Source organism: Nelumbo nucifera, chromosome 1, assembly GCF_055504915.1.
Source record: "Nelumbo nucifera cultivar China Antique chromosome 1, China Antique-T2T, whole genome shotgun sequence".
Classification (NCBI taxonomy): domain Eukaryota; kingdom Viridiplantae; phylum Streptophyta; class Magnoliopsida; order Proteales; family Nelumbonaceae; genus Nelumbo; species Nelumbo nucifera.
The window spans coordinates 183,311,706-183,329,113 of record NC_142649.1 but is presented as its reverse complement, the minus strand read 5'-3'; the positions used below and the strand labels follow the sequence as shown (position 1 = coordinate 183,329,113).

Below are 17,408 nucleotides of genomic sequence, written 5' to 3'. Positions count from 1 at the left end.
AGGTATAGTAACCAGAAGTGAACCGTCTATCTACTAGAGATCCTGCATAATCGACATCTGTATATGCTTCAAGAGTCAGTCCTCCATTTCTTCTGAATAAAATTCCTTTTCCTGGATTGGCTTTCAAATAGTGCAGAATTCGATGAGCAGCCTGCAGATGAACTTCTTTAGGATTATGCATAAACTGACTTATTACACTTACAGCATATGCAATATCCGGTCGTGTATGTGCAAGATAAATGAGTTTTTCAACTAGTCTTTGGAACATCTCCTTGTCTAAACTTGCATTCTCGTGGGCTTCTCCAAGTTTATGATTGGGATCTATAGGCGTGGAAGCTGGTTTACATGCCATATTTCCTGTTTCTCTCAAAAGATCAACAACATACTTTTGTTGAGAGATAAAGATGCCTTGTTTAGAATGTGCAACTTCAATTCTGAGAAAATACTTTAGTCTCCCCAAGTCTTTTATCTCAAATTCTCTAGCAAGGCAGTTTTTCAATGCTTCCTTCTCCTTTTTATCATTCCCAGTAACGATTATATCATCCACATAGACTAATAGTGCAGTAACTCCCCCTGAGGCTGTGTGTTTGATAAACAATGTGTGGTCACCTTGACTTTGCTTGTAACCTGTACTCAGCATTACCTTCATAAACCTTCCAAACCATGCTCTCGGAGATTGTTTGAGACCGTATAGTGCTTTCTTCAACCGACAAACTTTGTTCCCTTTAATGCCTTCTCCAAAACCCGATGGAATGTCCATGTATATCTCCTCTTCTAGATCACCATGGAAAAATGCATTTTTTACATCAAACTGTTGCAAATCCCAATTATAGTTAGCAGCCAACGACAGTAACACCCTTACTGTATTCATTTTAGCTACTGGGGCAAAAGTCTCCTGATAATCTACCCCATAAGTCTGTGTATATCCCTTGGCTACCAGGCGTGCTTTGTACCTTTCTAATGACCCATCAGATTTGTACTTAATTGTGAACACCCATTTACAACCTACCGTCTTCTTGTTTCTTGGTAGATCCACAACTTCCCATGTGTTGTTTTTTTCTAATGCCTCCATTTCCACTCTCATGGCTTTTCTCCACTCCTTATTAGAAAGTGCATCGGCTAGAGTAGTAGGAATTGGAATGGTGTTAAGGCTGGCTAGAAAACTTTTATGAGATTTAGAGAATCTTTGGAATGATACATATTTGGCTAAAGGGTACAATGGGCGTTTGGTACATTCTCTGGTTCCTTTTCTTAGTGCAATAGGTAGGTCATACTCATACTCAGACTGTGAAGGTGTAGGTTCAGGATCTAAGCATCCCTCAGTTCTAGGATTAGGAGTTGAATCTTGGACTTGCATAGGTTGAGGATCTGGATTTTTCCTCCTAGAGTAAACCTGCATATATCTCACATTATCATGCACATCATTCGTGGGGTTAACAGTGTCCGAATTTGGTTCAATGGTCGGGTTGTTTGACTCTTGTTGAGACTCGAGAATGTGGGGCTCAGAGGAATGTGACTCAGGGGGATGTGATTCTTGACGATTGAATGTCTGTGAGGAGGGTAAAACATCTAGGGAGAGTAGATCCGATGCCTTATCTTCCATTAATGAGGGCTCCCCCTGAAGATAAAGTTGAGTGAAAAAAGATTTTCCTTCCTCAAATGTGACATCGATGGAGGTGTAGAACTTTCTGGTGGCTGGATGATAACATTTATAACCTTTCTGAGTTGGGGAATATCCCAAGAAGACACACCTGATTGCTCGTGGGTCTAATTTTCCCTTATTATGGACATGAACAAAGGCAGTGCAGCCAAAAATTCTTGGTGTGAGATTATTTGAGGCTCGAATATCAGGGTAAAATTGAGAAAGGACTTGTACTGGGCTTCGATTGTCAAGAACCTTAGATGGTAGTCTATTTATAGTGTAGGCAGCAGTAAGGACAGCTTCCCCCCAATATTGTTTTGGCACCTGATTTTGAAAGAGAAAGGCTCGGGTGGTTTGCAAAAGATGGCCATTTTTTCTCTCAGCTACCCCATTCTGTTGGGGAGTGTTAACACAGGAGGATTCATGCACAATGCCTTCTTTCTGAAAAAATGGGGACAAATTCTGATTAAAATAATCTGTAGCATTATCAGATCAAAACCTTTTAATTCTCACACCAAACTGAGTTTGGACCATGTTATGAAAGTTGGGAAGAATCGTACCCACATCAGATTTAGACTTAAGAAGAAAAATCCATGTGACCCTAGTGCAATCATCAATAAAGGTGACGAACCATCTGGAACCAGTAATGTTGGGAATTTGAGAAGGGCCCCATATATCCAAATGAATCAAATAAAAAGGAATTGAAGATCTTTTATTGCTGATTGGGAAAGAAACCCTTTTGTGCTTAGCAAGTTCACAAACATCACAATGAAAGGTTTCAACATCAATTCCTTTAAACAAGGAAGGAAGCATTGTTTTTAAAATAGGAAATGAAGGATGACCAAAACGAAAATGATGACGCCAAATTAAATCTTTATTGGAGGTAGATAAGAATGACTCGTGTGTGACATGCATAACAGTGTGAGATGATTTGCTGGTTGCTTCAAGGTAGTAGAGTCCATCTCTTTCCTTAGCAAGTCCAATCTTCTTCCCCGAAACCTGGTCCTGAAATACACAGTAAGAAGGGAAGAACACAACATTGCAGTTCACATCCTGTGTGAGTTTATGTATAGAGATAAGGCTAGTGGATAACTTAGGAACATGAAGCACATTTTTAAGTAATAGGGATGGAGTAATTTGAATATTCCCAATCCCTACCACTATGGTGAAAGAACCATCAGCAACAGAAATTTTTCTATTACTAGGACAGGGTGTATAGGTGAGAAAATGTAGTGAAGAGGGTGTCATGTGGTCAGTAGCTCCAGAATCAAGAATCCATGGAAAAACACTAGCCGAGGCATGTAATCCTAGAGATAAAGACTCACCTGAGAGAGCAAGAGAGGTAGAACCACTTCCTGGTTTCAAGGATTTCAAGAAGCACCTTAGCCTTTCAATTTCTTCATCATTAAATGGTCCCTGACTTGAGTGTTCTTGCTGCGGGGTTGTGGAGACATTATGGGCCTGTTGAACTCCTTTTGAAACACCTCGATTTCCCCATTCCTTGCTGGATGTGGGAGGTTTCCCATGAAGTTTCCAGCATCGATCTTTCGTGTGTCTGGGCTTCTTGCAATAGGTGCACCAGAAATTGTCGTTAGAGTCACGGGTGGTTGTGTCACGAGCCAAGTTGTGATTGTTCTCACCCTTTGAACCACTGTAACTTCCTCCCCTTGCCACCATGGCTAAGCCTTCGGGATCTTTAGGCTCAAGCATGATTCCACGGTGGCTTTCCTCAGCTCTGACAAGGGCTATGACTTCATTCAATGGAGGCACTTCTTCTTTGCCAAGAATTTGTATTCGGACCTGATCAAATTCAGCATTCAGTCCGACCAAAAAATCATACACCCTATCTCTTTCAATAAAATTCTTCAAGATCACAGCATCATCTGCGCACTTTGTCTCAAGAACCCGATAATGATCAAGCTCATGCCATAAATTTTGCAGCAGATTTGCATACTCTGTAACACTCCTCCTCCCTTGTTTGGCCGCCAGTCTTCACTTTGACGTCATAGACACGAGCAGCGTCATGGGCTTTGGAATAGGTTTGTCGGACAGCATCCCAAATAGCCTTTGCTTAGGGAAGAAACATACAAGTATCACTGATCTCGGGTGTCATTGAACTCCACAACCATGACATAATCATGGAGTCCTCTTCGTCCCAAGCATCAAAATTTGGCTCGCCCAACCTTGGTCCTGTTCCAAAGAGGTGACTAATTTTTCCTTTTCCCTTCAAATAGGTACGCACTAGTTGTGACCACTTCAAGTGATTCTGGCCATTCAGTCTATATGTTGCCTGAATATTCTGCAAATCACCAGTGTGAGGATGAGTTTGTTGCTCCATCGGTTTGGACGGGAGCACATGTTGCAGTCATGTCAGACATTGTTAATGGAGGAAAAATAAGGCCAGCAGGAAAGGAGAATAAAGGAACACTTCTGGTTACAGATCATCACTGAAGGCCAGAAGAGAAAAACACAAAAAACTGGCAACGAAGGCCAAAAAAATCTCAAGGTTGACAAACCTAGAGCTCTGATACCATGTTTTGGAATGGTAGAATACTGATATGCTTCATTCTATTGCCAATGGGCATATTTATACAGTAAGTTGCTGCAATAAATAGAAAGAAAGAAAAATAGAAAGAAAGAAAAATAGAAAGAAAAAAAAATAGAAAGAAGAGAAAATAGAAAGTACAAAAATAGAAAGAAATAGAAAGAAAAAACTTTCTAAATCAATCCTTCCACAATCCTAGGAATATATACAATTCTATTTTCAGATCTGAACCAATAACCCCACGTTTTCCAACACTCATGAATACTTGCCTTGAGAAAGATCACCAAGGACTTAACTTCTATTGTCAATGGACTAGCAAGGTCTGGTGAATATGAAAGAGTTGTTAGCTTGTTAGCTTGCTAGCTCAATTGCAGACAGAGGAGATGCATGTAGAGAGGGATGAATAGGAGGTGGAGGAAGGAAGGTAGCAAGGAGATGTCTTTTGTAGAATCATTCTACAAAGCTTTAGCAAGAAACCAGGTTGAAGGGAAGACATCAAGGGTGTTGAGGGTGACTATTCCTACAAGGGTGGAAGCTTTTGATTGGTTGGTGGCTATTCTCACCCAAGATTGTATCAAAAGCAGAGATTATTTGGGGTTACTTCTATCCGTTCAAAACAGATGTGAGATCCAAGGTCTCCAAAAGAGATTTTTGCTCATTGGCCAGTCACAAATGGAAGGAGGAAGGCAAAGATATTTTGGAGTTGATTTCCTTTGCAGTTTGTTGGGAGTTATGAAAGGAGAGAAATAGAAGAATCTTTGAACACTGGAACAAGTCTCATGATCGTCTTGCTTCAATCATTGGGAAAAGAATTTTGGATTGGGTGATGATTCTTCCAGAGTTTGTGGATATTGATAGAGTCTTTCAGTCTTGGTTTTTGGTCAATATTGGAACAGGGGATGAGGAGTGAAAATTGATGTATCTTTTGGTGATGTTTCGGTTTTGCTTTATGCTTGGGTGATTTCTCATAACCCCTTCCCTGTACTCCTTTTCATTTTTATTTAATAACATTTTCTTTTTTATTATTTACTACTAAAAAAAGAGAGAAAGAGTTGACAGCATTTTTCAATGCTTTGATCTCATGTATTACACTTCTTTTTTCTTTCAGAATGGATGGGTTTGTATTTGTTCTATGATGCCCATTATGTATGTCTTTCCAGTATTTCCCTTAATGAATCTCTTTGATCACTAAACACACACACAGAGCTCATTTGCTTGTGATCTGGAGACGAGGAAAGATAGAGCGAGGAGGCTGTTGTATTAGAGAGACCTTACACTGAATTAAAAGGTGCACAGACTTCTAACTCAACAGAAAGTGCTCTTACATTTCTAAACCACACTCTTTAAATTCACAGAATGCAGCCAATATGCATTCTAGCTCCTAATCTTAAGACGAGATTAGAGGTTATAGTTTAGTGGGTTCAAAGATTGGCAAATGGTCTGGTTGATGCTTAGACAAAGAAGGGGTGAATAGAGATCAGCTCTTTTGGGCTAAAATGCAAAATATGATAGTAAAAAAAGGATAGGTTGAAAGCTCTAGACTATACTTGGGATGTATGTAAACCTTGTACACATATTTTGTATATATGATAAGTGAATCTCGGTTATTGATAAAAAAATATTAAGGACCATATTGGAGTTGGTGGGCCCCCTTGTGAGGGCAGCTCTGGTTAATAAAGTTTTAATTCACAAAAGAATCACCGAGAAAACCCTATTAAAAGAAGAGCGCAGAAATATTAGTGAGTAATGGAGATGGAATTCATTTTCTATGAACCCCTTAACTATGTTTTGTCAAGGATTTCCTCAGAGTGGCTTCTCTTACCCAGCTGCTCACTTTTCTTAGATTTAAGATTCCAGGGTCATCTTTTTGAACATTCCAGTATGGAGGGTGATGGTGGCGCGATCTGGAAGCTCCTAGATGGAGAACTGCCTGGATGTACTCACGTGGCGAGCTGGATCAATCTGCAAAACAACGCTCAGAGGGACAGGGGTGGAAGACCCGGTGAGGTCGCTCTGATGCTTAAGTCAGTAATCTGTGTGCTTGCGAGCTAAGTATGAATGCTAGAAGAGCTTGAATGTGAGTAATCGCGCGTACTTTCGCCTTGAGGATCGATGCCCTTATATAGTTGAGTAGTCGTGATCCTTACGAGAAGGCTCTGGGATCCCCGGGCTGCATAGATAAGATCTGTTCCGTTTCTAAAGGAGAGCAATGTGCCAGTTGATAAGGTTTATCACTTTCCTCCGATTCGGACGAGGTGAGGATGAGCCCTGTTATTAGACGTAGTGATCTTGGGAGATTCGAAGTCCGTTGGGGAAGCTTCTGGAGTTGATTATGTGGCGCTTCGGCTCTTCGAACCAGAACTGGCACCTCGGTTCTTTGGCTCCGAACTGGCACTTTGGCCGTTTGGCCCCGAACTGAATTAGGTGTTGAGTTGCCTTTATACCAAGGTGCTCAAGGTCACGAGCTCCCGAGCTGCTGGCGAAGCTCCCTTGTTGAGTTGTCACCCTAGTGGCTGATCGCATCCACGTGTACCTCGGTCGCTAGGTCGGGCCAAATTACCCCTCATCAATTGCCCCCACTCCCCGTGCCAGGGGTCATAAACCCGGTGCGGGGTGTTTACAGTCAGCGCAAGCAGGTTGGCCTCTTGGCTCACCTCCCGGTTTTATGGTCGGATCGATGTAACCCATGTGGCTCAATGGAAAAAACAGGTCGTGTGTAAGAGATGCGCGGACGCAACGTGGTTTATAAACTCCACGGACGCCAAAAATCGCACTCAACCGAAATTTTCCTTGAAGGGAGTGCAGTCGGTTTTCAGAAGAGTCGTAGGATCGCGTCGATCTGAACCGTCAATTCCCAGATATGGTGGCTATAAATAGGGGGGACCCAGGTCCCCTTTCCTTTGTCTTTCAAAGTGCATCTGAGAGTTGAGGTCGCACATCCGTTCTTCAGCTCGCATCTTGTATCCGGGGCAGTTCGCTTCCTCTTTCGCCTTTCAGTGAGTTTGTTTATTTCCTTTTTATTCGTTAAGTCTGGACTTAGTTTAGATAGCCTTCTAGATGGGAGCGGCGAGTCCGCTAGGGCCGAGGTGGGTACCTCGAAGCCTCATCCTACTGAGATGGGCACTTCAGCACAAGATGAGGACCCCAATCCGTTAGAGGTAGACTCACCTCGGCGAGAGAGAGAAGCTTCTAGCAAGTCAGCCTCCTCCTCTCACCGAGGTCGCCTGCCAGATAGCTTCGGTCCGTCTACAATGACAACGGACAAGCTCCTCTCCTTAGTTGATCGCTATGGACTTCCTAACGACCTCATTTATAGTATCCCCTTAGGCAATTTTCCTTGGGATCATGGTCACGACGAGATCGTGGTCTTCGAGGAATAGCTCGTAGTTGGCCTTCGTTTTCCACTCCACCCTTTCATAATCGAGATCGTCAAATTTTTTGACATCGCCATAGACCAGCTCCACCCGAACTCCATTTGCAATATTGTAGGTACCATTTCCCTTTTTCATGACTATAATCGACCTCTTGACCTCAACATTTTTTCCTCGATCCTTTTCATCAAGAAGAATTCTGCCTGTGTTCTACCCGAGCACAAGCATAGTTACTACATGTCTCCTCGCCCCGGGTACAAGTTGTTACACGAGCTCCCCAGCAAAGTCCCGACCTGGAAGAGGTGTTACTTCGTAGTCTGTAACGCGGAAGGGTGGCCCTTCCCAACCCATTGGAGACCCGCCATCCAAGACCCCGGCATTAGGCTGGACAAAAAGGTGCGGGAGGAAGTTCGGGCTTGGGCGAAGCTAGGCTTGAAGTTCAAGAATTTCGTGACCGAAGAGAAGCTTGCGCAGGCCGACCTAAGTCCTCCCGGTAGGTCGCTAACTGTTGTACTCTTTTTCTTATTTTGTTTTACTTTAATATTGCATCTAACTCTGTTCGTTGCTTTCGTGCAGTCATCATGGCCGACTTCTCTACCAACAAGCTCTTCAAAGGTATGCAGAAGGGCAAGAAGAAGAAGAGGGCCTCCAAGAAGGCCCACATTCAAGAGGAGGTTCCCACTTCGGGTGTTGGTGTCACTACCTCCGAACCCCCAACCGACACCGAACAGCCCCCAATAATCGACCTGGTCAATGAGGACCAGGATAGGGCTTCCTTATGCCAATTGCCCGAGGAAACTACGTCTTCCGAGGCCCAGCAAGCTCAAAAAGCTGCCCCATCGGGCAGCAACAACCCAACTCGGAGCGTCTTGAGCCCGAAGCTTGGCCTCCTCAAGAGCAAAGACGTGGTCTTCCGTGAAGAGGTTACCCGGTGGACCGAACTACCAGCCGCTCAACTCGGAGGAAGAGCGGCAACGCACTGCATGGTGGTATGTACCCAACCTTCAATCCTTCTATACTTGGATTTTTTTCTCAATACTTATGTCTCCTTTCTCCTGTTGTTAGGTGAACTCTTCAATCCACACCCTGGTCTACCAGTCTGAGATGAACTTGAAGCAGTCTCTTGAGGCCGAGGAGCCATCTCGCAAGGCTCACTCCGAACTGAACTTGGCTCGCAGCGAGAACAACAAATTATTGAGGGATGCGCGATCTCAGAAAGAATTCTTGACTATTCTGATGGCGGAGAAGGAGGAGCTGAAGAAGCGCAAGGTGGCCCTTAAGACAGAAGTCCAGAATCTCGAGGAGCTGGTGAAGGAGCAGACTGACATCCTACTTCATTCAATGGAGGACGCGAAGATCAAGGCCGTCGAGGAGTACAAGTTTTCAATGGAACGACGCGTGCTGCTTTTCGAGACCAGGACGGTGGGTTACCGTAAAGTCTTCAAGCTCAGTAGGTGGTTGACCCGGCGGGAATTTCCTCACCTTGACCTCAGTGCCATCACAACATTAAAGATCACCGAGGAGATGGCCCTCGAGGCAGCTAAGGACCCCGACTCCGAGGAGGAGGAGAGCGACAACCTCCTCAACGAAGAGATCGTGGGAAGGGGAAGAGGGAGGTGACGTCGCCAATGCTACTGACGATCATATGGAGACCGATCATCCTGCCGGTGCTGCTACTAGGGACGAAGGGCCTCAAACTGATTGATACCACTTGCCTCTTTTCTTGGACCCCCCATACATAGCGTATGTCCCGAGCTTCCAAGCTCGATTGTAGTTGTTTTCTATTTTTTTTTTCCATGTACTCGAAACTTTTTGTTAATGAAGCATAGTGATTCAAAAAATCTTTTGTGTGCAAAAATTTTTCTAAGTGTTGGTTATCCCGAAATTTGTTTCTAAGTGTTGGTTATCCCGAAGTGCCAAGCTAACGAGCTAGACTCCAAGTAGGAAAAACCCAGTATTGTTGTACGATGAGGTGGATGGACACTGTAGGGTATGTACCCAACCAGTCTATGCATGGGCTACTCACTTGCCCAAGCCGAAGAAGCGACTGGGACTTGCCTTCACCAACTCCTCGAGGTTCTAGACTTCTCTCTTAAGGGCCACCCCACGTTTCTTCAGCTCCTTCTACGCCATCAGAACAGTCAACAATTCTTTCTGAGTTCAGTTCGAAGTGAGCCTTGCGAGATGACTCCTTGGCCTCGAGAGCCCGCTTCAAGTTCATCTCGGACTGGTAGGCCAGGGTGTGGATTGAAGAGTTCACCTGACAAGAGAAGAAACAAGACATAAGTATTGAGAGAAAAATCTAAGTATAGAAGGATTGAAGGTTGGGAACATACCACCATGCGATGTGTCGCCACTCTTCCCCCAAGCTGAGAGGCTAGTAGTTCAGCCCACCGGGTCACCTCTTCAGGGAAGACCGCATCTTTTCTCTTGAGGCGACCAAGCTTCGGGCTCAAATCACTCCGAACTGGGATGTCGTTGCCTGATGGGGCAGCCTCCTAAGTTTGCTGGGCCTCAGAAGACGTAGTTTCCTCGAGCAATTGGCGTGGGGAAGCCCTATCCTGGTGCTCCTTGACCAAGTCGATTACCGGGGGCTGTTCGGTGTCGGCTGGGGATTCGGAGGTGGTGACACCAACGCCCGAAGTGGGAACCTCCTCTCGAATGCAGGCCTTCTTGGAGGCCCTCTTCTTCTTCTTGCCCTTCTGCATGCCTTTGAAGAGCTCATTGGCAGAGAAGTCAGCCATGATGACTGCAAGAAAGCAACGAACAGAGTCAAATGCAATATTAAAGTAAAACAAAATAAGAAAAAGAGTACAACAGTAAGCGACCTACCGGGAGGACTTAGGCCGGCCTGCGTGAGCTTCTCTTTGGTCACGAAGTTCTCGAACTTCAAGCCTAGCTTCGCCCAAGCCCGGACTTCCTCCCGCACCTTTTTGTCGGGGTCTTGGATGGCAGGTCTCCAGTGGGTTGAGAAGGGCCACCCTTCCACATTACAGACTACAAAGTAATGCCTCTTCCAGGCTAGGACTTTGCTAGGGAGCTCGTGTAACAACTTGTACCCAGGGCAAGGAAACATGTAGTAACTACACCTATGCTCGGGTAGAACACAGGCAGAATTCTTCTTGATGAAAAGGATCGAGGAAAAAATGCCGAGGTCAAGAGGTCGATTATAGTCGTGAAAAAGGGAAATGGTACCTACAATATTGCGAATGGAGTTCGGGTGGAGCTAGTCTATGGCAATGTCAAAAAAATTGACGATCTCGATTATGAAAGGGTGGAGTGGAAAACGAAGGCCAACTACGAGTTGTTCCTCGAAGACCACGATCTCGTCATGACCATGATCCCAAGGAAAATTGCCTAAGGGGATACTATAAACGAGGTCGTTAGGAAGTCTATGGCGATCAACTAAGGAGAGGAGCCTGTCCGCTGTCATTGTAGACGGACCGAAGCTGTCTGGCAGGCGACCTCAGTGAGAGGAGGCCGATTTGCTAGAAGCTTCTCGCTCTCGTCGAGGTGAGTCTACCTCGGACGGATTAGCCCCTCATCCTGTGCCAAAGTGTCCATCTCGGCAAGATAAGGCTCCGAGGTACCCACCTCGGCCCTAGCGGACTCGCCGCTCCCATCTAGAAGGCTATCTAAACTAAGGTCAAACATAACGAATAAAAAGGAAACAAACGAACTCACCGAAAGGCAAAAGAAGAAGCGAATTGCCCCGGATACAAGACACGAGCTGAAGAACGGAAGCACGACCTCAACTCTCGGATGCACTTGAAAGGACGAAGAAAAGGGGACCTAGGTCCCCCCTATTTATAGCCACTGTATCCGAGAACTGACGATTCAGATCAACACGATCCTACGGCTCTCTTGAAAACCAGCCACACTCTCTTCGAGGAAAGATTTCGGTTGAGCGCAATTTTTGGCGTCCGCGGAGTTTATAAACCACATTGTGTCCGCGCGTCCTCGACACACGACCTGGTTTTTCCATTGAGCCACATAGGTTACATCAATCCGACCATAAAATCGGGAGGTGAGCCAAGAAGAAATTGGGCCAACCTGCTTGCGTTGGCTATAAACTACCCGCACACGAAGAGTGGGAGGCAATTAATGAGGGGTAATTTGGCCTGACCTAGCGACCGAGGTACACGTGGATGCAATCAGCCACTAGGGTGACAACTCAACAAGGGAGCCTCACCAGCAGCTCGGGAGCCCGAAACCTTGAGCACCTCATTATAAAGTCACCTCGGCACCTAATTTAGTTCGGGGCCAAAGAACCGAACTGCCAATTCGGAGCCAAAGAACCGAGGTGCCAGTTCGGGTCCAAAGAGCCGAAGCGCCACGTAATCGACTCCAAAAGCTTCCCCAACAGACTCCGAATCTCCCAGAATCACGACGTCTAATAACAGGGCTCATCCTCACCCTGTCCGAATCGGAGGAAAGTGATAAACCTTATCAACTGGCACAATGCTCTCCTTCAGAAACGGAACGGATCTTATCTATGCAGCCCAGGGATCCCGGAGCCTTTTCGTAAGGATCACGGCTACTCAACTATATAAGGGCATCGATCCTCAAGGTGAAGGTACGCGCGATTACTCACATTCAAGCTCTCTAGCATTCATACTTAGCTCACAAGCACACAGATTACTGACTTAGGCATCGAAGCGACCTCACCGGGTCTTCCACCCTAGTCCCTCTGAGCATTGTTTTACAGATTGATCCAACTCGCCACGTGAGTACATCCAGGCAGTTCTCCAGCTAGGAACTTCCAGATCATGCACCATCAGAGAGGTCCATTTGCCTCAATTAAGACATTTCTATCAGGGGTGAGGCTTGCTACTCATCCCACAAAGATAAATAATAAATTAAAAATTAACAACTGATGTACTCACATTTTTTCGTATGTCAATAAAACTAATATAGAGAGAGAGGAAAGGGAAAAGATTTCAGATTTTTCATTCATAAGTACTACACAAAATTTGTTAGCAAAATATGATATACAAGAATGGACATCAAACCAAAAGAACAACAAAAAGTTGTACAATCATATAGATTTACAAATTTCCTATGATGGTATTCAGCTTCCTATGATATATTAGAATGAACTTCCCTAATTAATCCCTGATGTTACCATTTATCAGAAGTAGGTCAGCTTCATAAAAATCAATCTCAAAACACAACACACACACACATCTGACAACATTTCCCAAGTCCCCCTATACCACAAGGGAAAATGGCCTTTGAGAAATAGAACCTCTAGAATTGAATAGAAAGTTCATCAAGTCTTCCTTGGTATAATTACCCACACTAGGACACCAATGGTAGTCCAAACCGTGTTTCCACAGAAAAACATTTTAACTCAGGTTCTGCTAGAGTTTAGTAAATAGGGTTATTCGGCAGCATTAATCAATGGTGAAGCAGGGAAAGAAGAAATAAGAAAGAAAGTTAACAAACCATGCAAATTGAAGAATGAAGATTTATATATTAGGTATTCTTTTGTGATTGATTGTCTCATGATAACATTTGATGGAACTCTTGACCCATTATGCAAAGTTGCAACCATATCAAACAGTATACACTAAGAACAATATGCTTTGAGTTTGTAACACAAAGATAAGTAATGAACTGAAGATGCAGAAGTAATTAGTAACTTATATAACAGAAACATAACGTCAATATCAATAATACATGATTTATCACATTGTTTTGGTCATGAGAAACTTGTTCTCGATAAACTGCAACAAGACTTCCTAAAAAATTACCTCCACCAATATGCCTGCCCATGAGGGCAGCTGCTATCTTCCAACTATCCTGCCCAAGTGATCGCATAGGCACCAATAGGTATGCAACTAATGTTCCAATAGTCGTTGCAACTGTAAAACCAGAAAAGATATACATTAACCTGCAGGACACCCTAACTCATTGTATGTATGAAAAGAAAGATACTTCAAAAAATTCTAAACTGCAAATACTGTCTCTGTAAAAGACTAACAGTCAATATTCTATCTTGTATACCAAAAAAAAGTATATTCTCTTGTGTACCATATGGATCTACAAAGACATTATCATTAAATTGGGGCTTCTTTTAAGGTACGATTTCATTTCTACACTTATGTCCTCTTTATGCAATATGAAAAGAAAATGTCAATTATTTGTATATACAATAGAGTTAGATATAAAATGACCTGTCAACCAGATAAGAAGAAAGGGATAACTAATAAGCTGAAAAGTATGGTTTACCTCCTATTTGATTTTTTTTTTTTTGAAAGTAGAATAAAAAATCATTGAAAGGAAAAAGAGTACAATCTGGGAGGATGATAAGATATCACCACACTAACATCAACAAGAACAAAAACCACCCAACTTCAATTATCCACGTTACAAAATTGAAAACCCATCCCCTCCCATAAAACTTTCATCAGACTCGAATCACTTGACCTGAGAAAACAAAACAAGACCAAACTGCAGCAAAAATATCAATCGAATTGCCAGCTTTTGATCTTATTTGTTAGCAAAAATATCAATCTTATTTGTTAGCATCCTACATCCAATTATACAGGAGAAATAGGCTGTGAAAGGAAATAGACAGAAAATAAAATATGATAGTTATAGCATGATTAACATTTTTTTCTTGAGAAATCAAGATAGCCTTTAGATTGCAACTTTTTCCCTCTTTATGCACAAAGCAAAATGAGTTATTTTAAATAAGGTATGTACAATTGAGTGCTTGAAAAAGCACAGGTCTGAGAATCATCATCAAACTACAACAGCAAACTTCTACAAACCAAAAATTTACTAGCTAAAAATCATCTCACAAACAGATACACGACATCCTTCAGAAAAAGTTTCAGAATACTCTGATTTATGAATTGTTTCATAATGTGAAATTTCAGCCCCCTAATGTAAAATTCTTTGGTTTATATGTTCCTGGCAAGTACATCATCCCAACACAACCAAATGTACAATAATTTTAAATAGACTAGCCATCTAAACTTTAAAAAAAAAAAGCATACTGAATTATATAAAACATGCTATATCTCAGTATGCAGATATAGATTGAAAAAACATTTAATGTCCAAACATCCAAATGAAGAATTAAAATCCTATTGTATGCCAATTTCAAAAGCAGCTTTTAATGTTAAGATATGCAAACTCCCAAAGAGCAATTTATGGAGATAGGATTAGCTAAATGCAACAGATGTTGAGCAAGCTGTGGGACCAATGATAATGCCCCACACCAGTCATTAAATACATGGGACCAATGATAATGTCCCACAGCCTGCTACACAGTCAAAGCATTCAGCTAATCCAAATTCCAATGTATGTTGAGACAGATATACATATACACTTTCTAATAATTAATAATTTCTCAAAAGCCATATGTGTTATTATAACAGGAAAGAGATAATAGTGGACACATGCATACATTTATGTGTGTGTATCCACGAATTAATAATTTTTTATGCATGTGCACGTACAGATATTTGAACTCCTAAATATTTAGTAAACATGTATTAAATAAACCAAAATATCTTAAAACAAGAAACAGGCACTATCAGAAAAATTAGAAACCAAAAAACAAGTTCCAAGTTAGATATCCATGATCTTATTATGCACATGTTCTTTGGAAAACTATGACAGTCTAGCCCTTTGAGTAAATTAGTTCAGCATAAAAACTCCAAGGTAAAAAAGAAATATCAAGTGGTTGAATGTCCTGCAACAACTGGTGGTAAACTAAGAAAAAGGCCAGATATTTTTGCTTATTGTGATCTTCAAAACTAACCTGAAGTCTTGAAATGTGGTATTGTGGTCCCTCAAGTTCCTTGGTAGAATTGGACCCAGGTTTGGTTTTGAAATCCAGTAAGTTATGGCTTTATTCCACTTGACGACAAGCTGCTGCTCCCAAAATCTGAAGTGAATCAAGAAAAAGCAAATTCAATTCGTGAAGTTTTTCTCTTTTCATGGGTAGGTCAATACTAGGGTTCCCTCCCCATGGGAACCTAATATCTTTGGGCTTAAGAAAAAGAGACCAAATGACTAACTTCATTTAATTATATATAGTTTCCTTATTGAAGTACAAGTGTGCAACTACTTTCTACTATTATGTTGCTGACTTAGTTTTTAGAAGGTTGAAATATTGGGTAATAATATTCCAATATATTTTTCATGAGAAAAAAGAAAAGTCGGATTAACCTCTGGGAGGAGAGAAGAAAGAATAGGGTTTTCTTGGTGATCCTCTTGAAAAGAGAGGGGTGATCAGACCATTAATATGGGGTTTTCACCAAGGGTGATCCTCTTGGTGGATGTTTCTGTCTCATCAGCAGGCTTCCAGTTCCAGTGAGATCTTTTCACTTATCTTGTTGAGATCATTGTTGTTGGTGGTACCTAATAGTCATTCTACTCTTGATGATTGTTGGCCTATGGCATGAGTGGAGTCACTGGACAGGATTTATGAACTCGTTATTATTTGTTATAGTGGAAGCTTTCTGGACTTGGTCATGTGGTTTTTATCTTCATAAGGGGTTTTCCATGTTAAAATTTTTTTGTGAGCAGCCTCTTATAATTAGGATATTATTCTGGATTCATTACTTTGGCACAACGAGGACTATCTTTGGATCATATATAAACTAACTTAAATAGGTGGTATTCGTGTACAGTAAAGTGCTAAAAACAGATTTTCCTTATGTTAGCCTCTTCTTTCTTTATCGTAATCATAAAAGTTCACTACGAATTCAAGACAAGCAACACTTAAAAGCAGCTTATTTTTCTAGTTTTCAGTATATACGTACAAAACGAGAATAGATAGTTTAGAACATAGTGAACAGTAGACCATACAGCCTTCCTAGTAGAGCAGACATATCAATCAACCAAGCCCACAAGACGCTAAAGCTTCGTTTATAAACAATTCGATTAGTAAAAATAGAGAAAGAGAAAGCTATTGCAATGTAAACAAGTATAACCTGATCCAAGCAAGAATGCCAAGAGTAATGTCCCAGTTGACATTATTACACGACGCAAGTCCGCTCTAAACAACAATAACGGAACAGCCATAGGGAGCAGATACTCCATTACGACTGAATATGCAGGAGCTTCACAAGAAATGATCCCGATATTGCTCGCTGCAAGCCCAACCAAAATGCTCACCAAGGAGCCACTCAGTGCACTCCCGATCTTGGTTTTTTCTGACCTACGATCTCAAACCAAACAAAGTCTCAAGAAAAGAAAAATTACAAACTGGAAGTACTAGAACCCTCGGTAGAAACAGAAATCCGTGTTGTGGGCGACAGAAATTACCAGATACCGAAAGCGCTGGTAGCGAAGAGAGCAGTCCATGTTCCCCAATGGTCCTTTGGAGAAATGAGAGGGAAGTTCAATTGAGCCCTGGTCTTTAGGGAAGGAACAGGTCCATGATTCTTAGGGATGGTGAGAGGCGAAATAAGGGTTTTGCTTCTGGAAGGAAATGGTTGCCGAGAGAAAGAAGAGGATGTCGAGGTCGTTGAGACCGATGGAAGAATATGGCGGTAAAAGAGGGTCGATGATTTTAGGGAGATAGGTTGTGATGATGGAGGACGAGTAGTACACAGAAACGATAATTGGGACGCCCCCATTGATTTATCTACGGATTGATTGTTTGGGTTTTTGCTCTATTCGTCTCTGAGTAATAGTTGGAAGCCTGGAACTTGGTACTTGGTAGGGGGGGTGTGTGAGAGAGGGGAGGATTCGGAGAACATTTGACTACTTGACCACAAACCTGAAGTAGAGTTGACTCCGGAATCGAAGAAAGATCTGATCGTTCATTAATTACTTGAGACTTGAGAGGTGAGTCGTCACGGTTAAATACTGAAACGTCCAAGTC

At 42.4% G+C, this 17,408-nt stretch overlaps 1 protein-coding gene across 1 annotated transcript in view; it reads right to left on the bottom strand.

The window, feature by feature from the left end:
* Positions 1–17,345, bottom strand: part of LOC104595990 (uncharacterized) — a 49,592-nt gene extending 32,247 nt beyond the window's left edge. Inside the window, exons 1-3 of the mRNA XM_010256948.3 lie at positions 16,847–17,345; positions 16,513–16,739; positions 13,315–13,425 (exon numbers count right to left, since the gene is read on the bottom strand). Of these exons, the coding sequence (XP_010255250.1) occupies positions 13,315–13,425; positions 16,513–16,739; positions 16,847–17,160 (652 nt within the window). The 5' untranslated portion in view covers positions 17,161–17,345. The remainder of the gene's footprint in view (positions 1–13,314; positions 13,426–16,512; positions 16,740–16,846) is intronic.
* Positions 17,346–17,408: the final 63 nt, after the last annotated feature.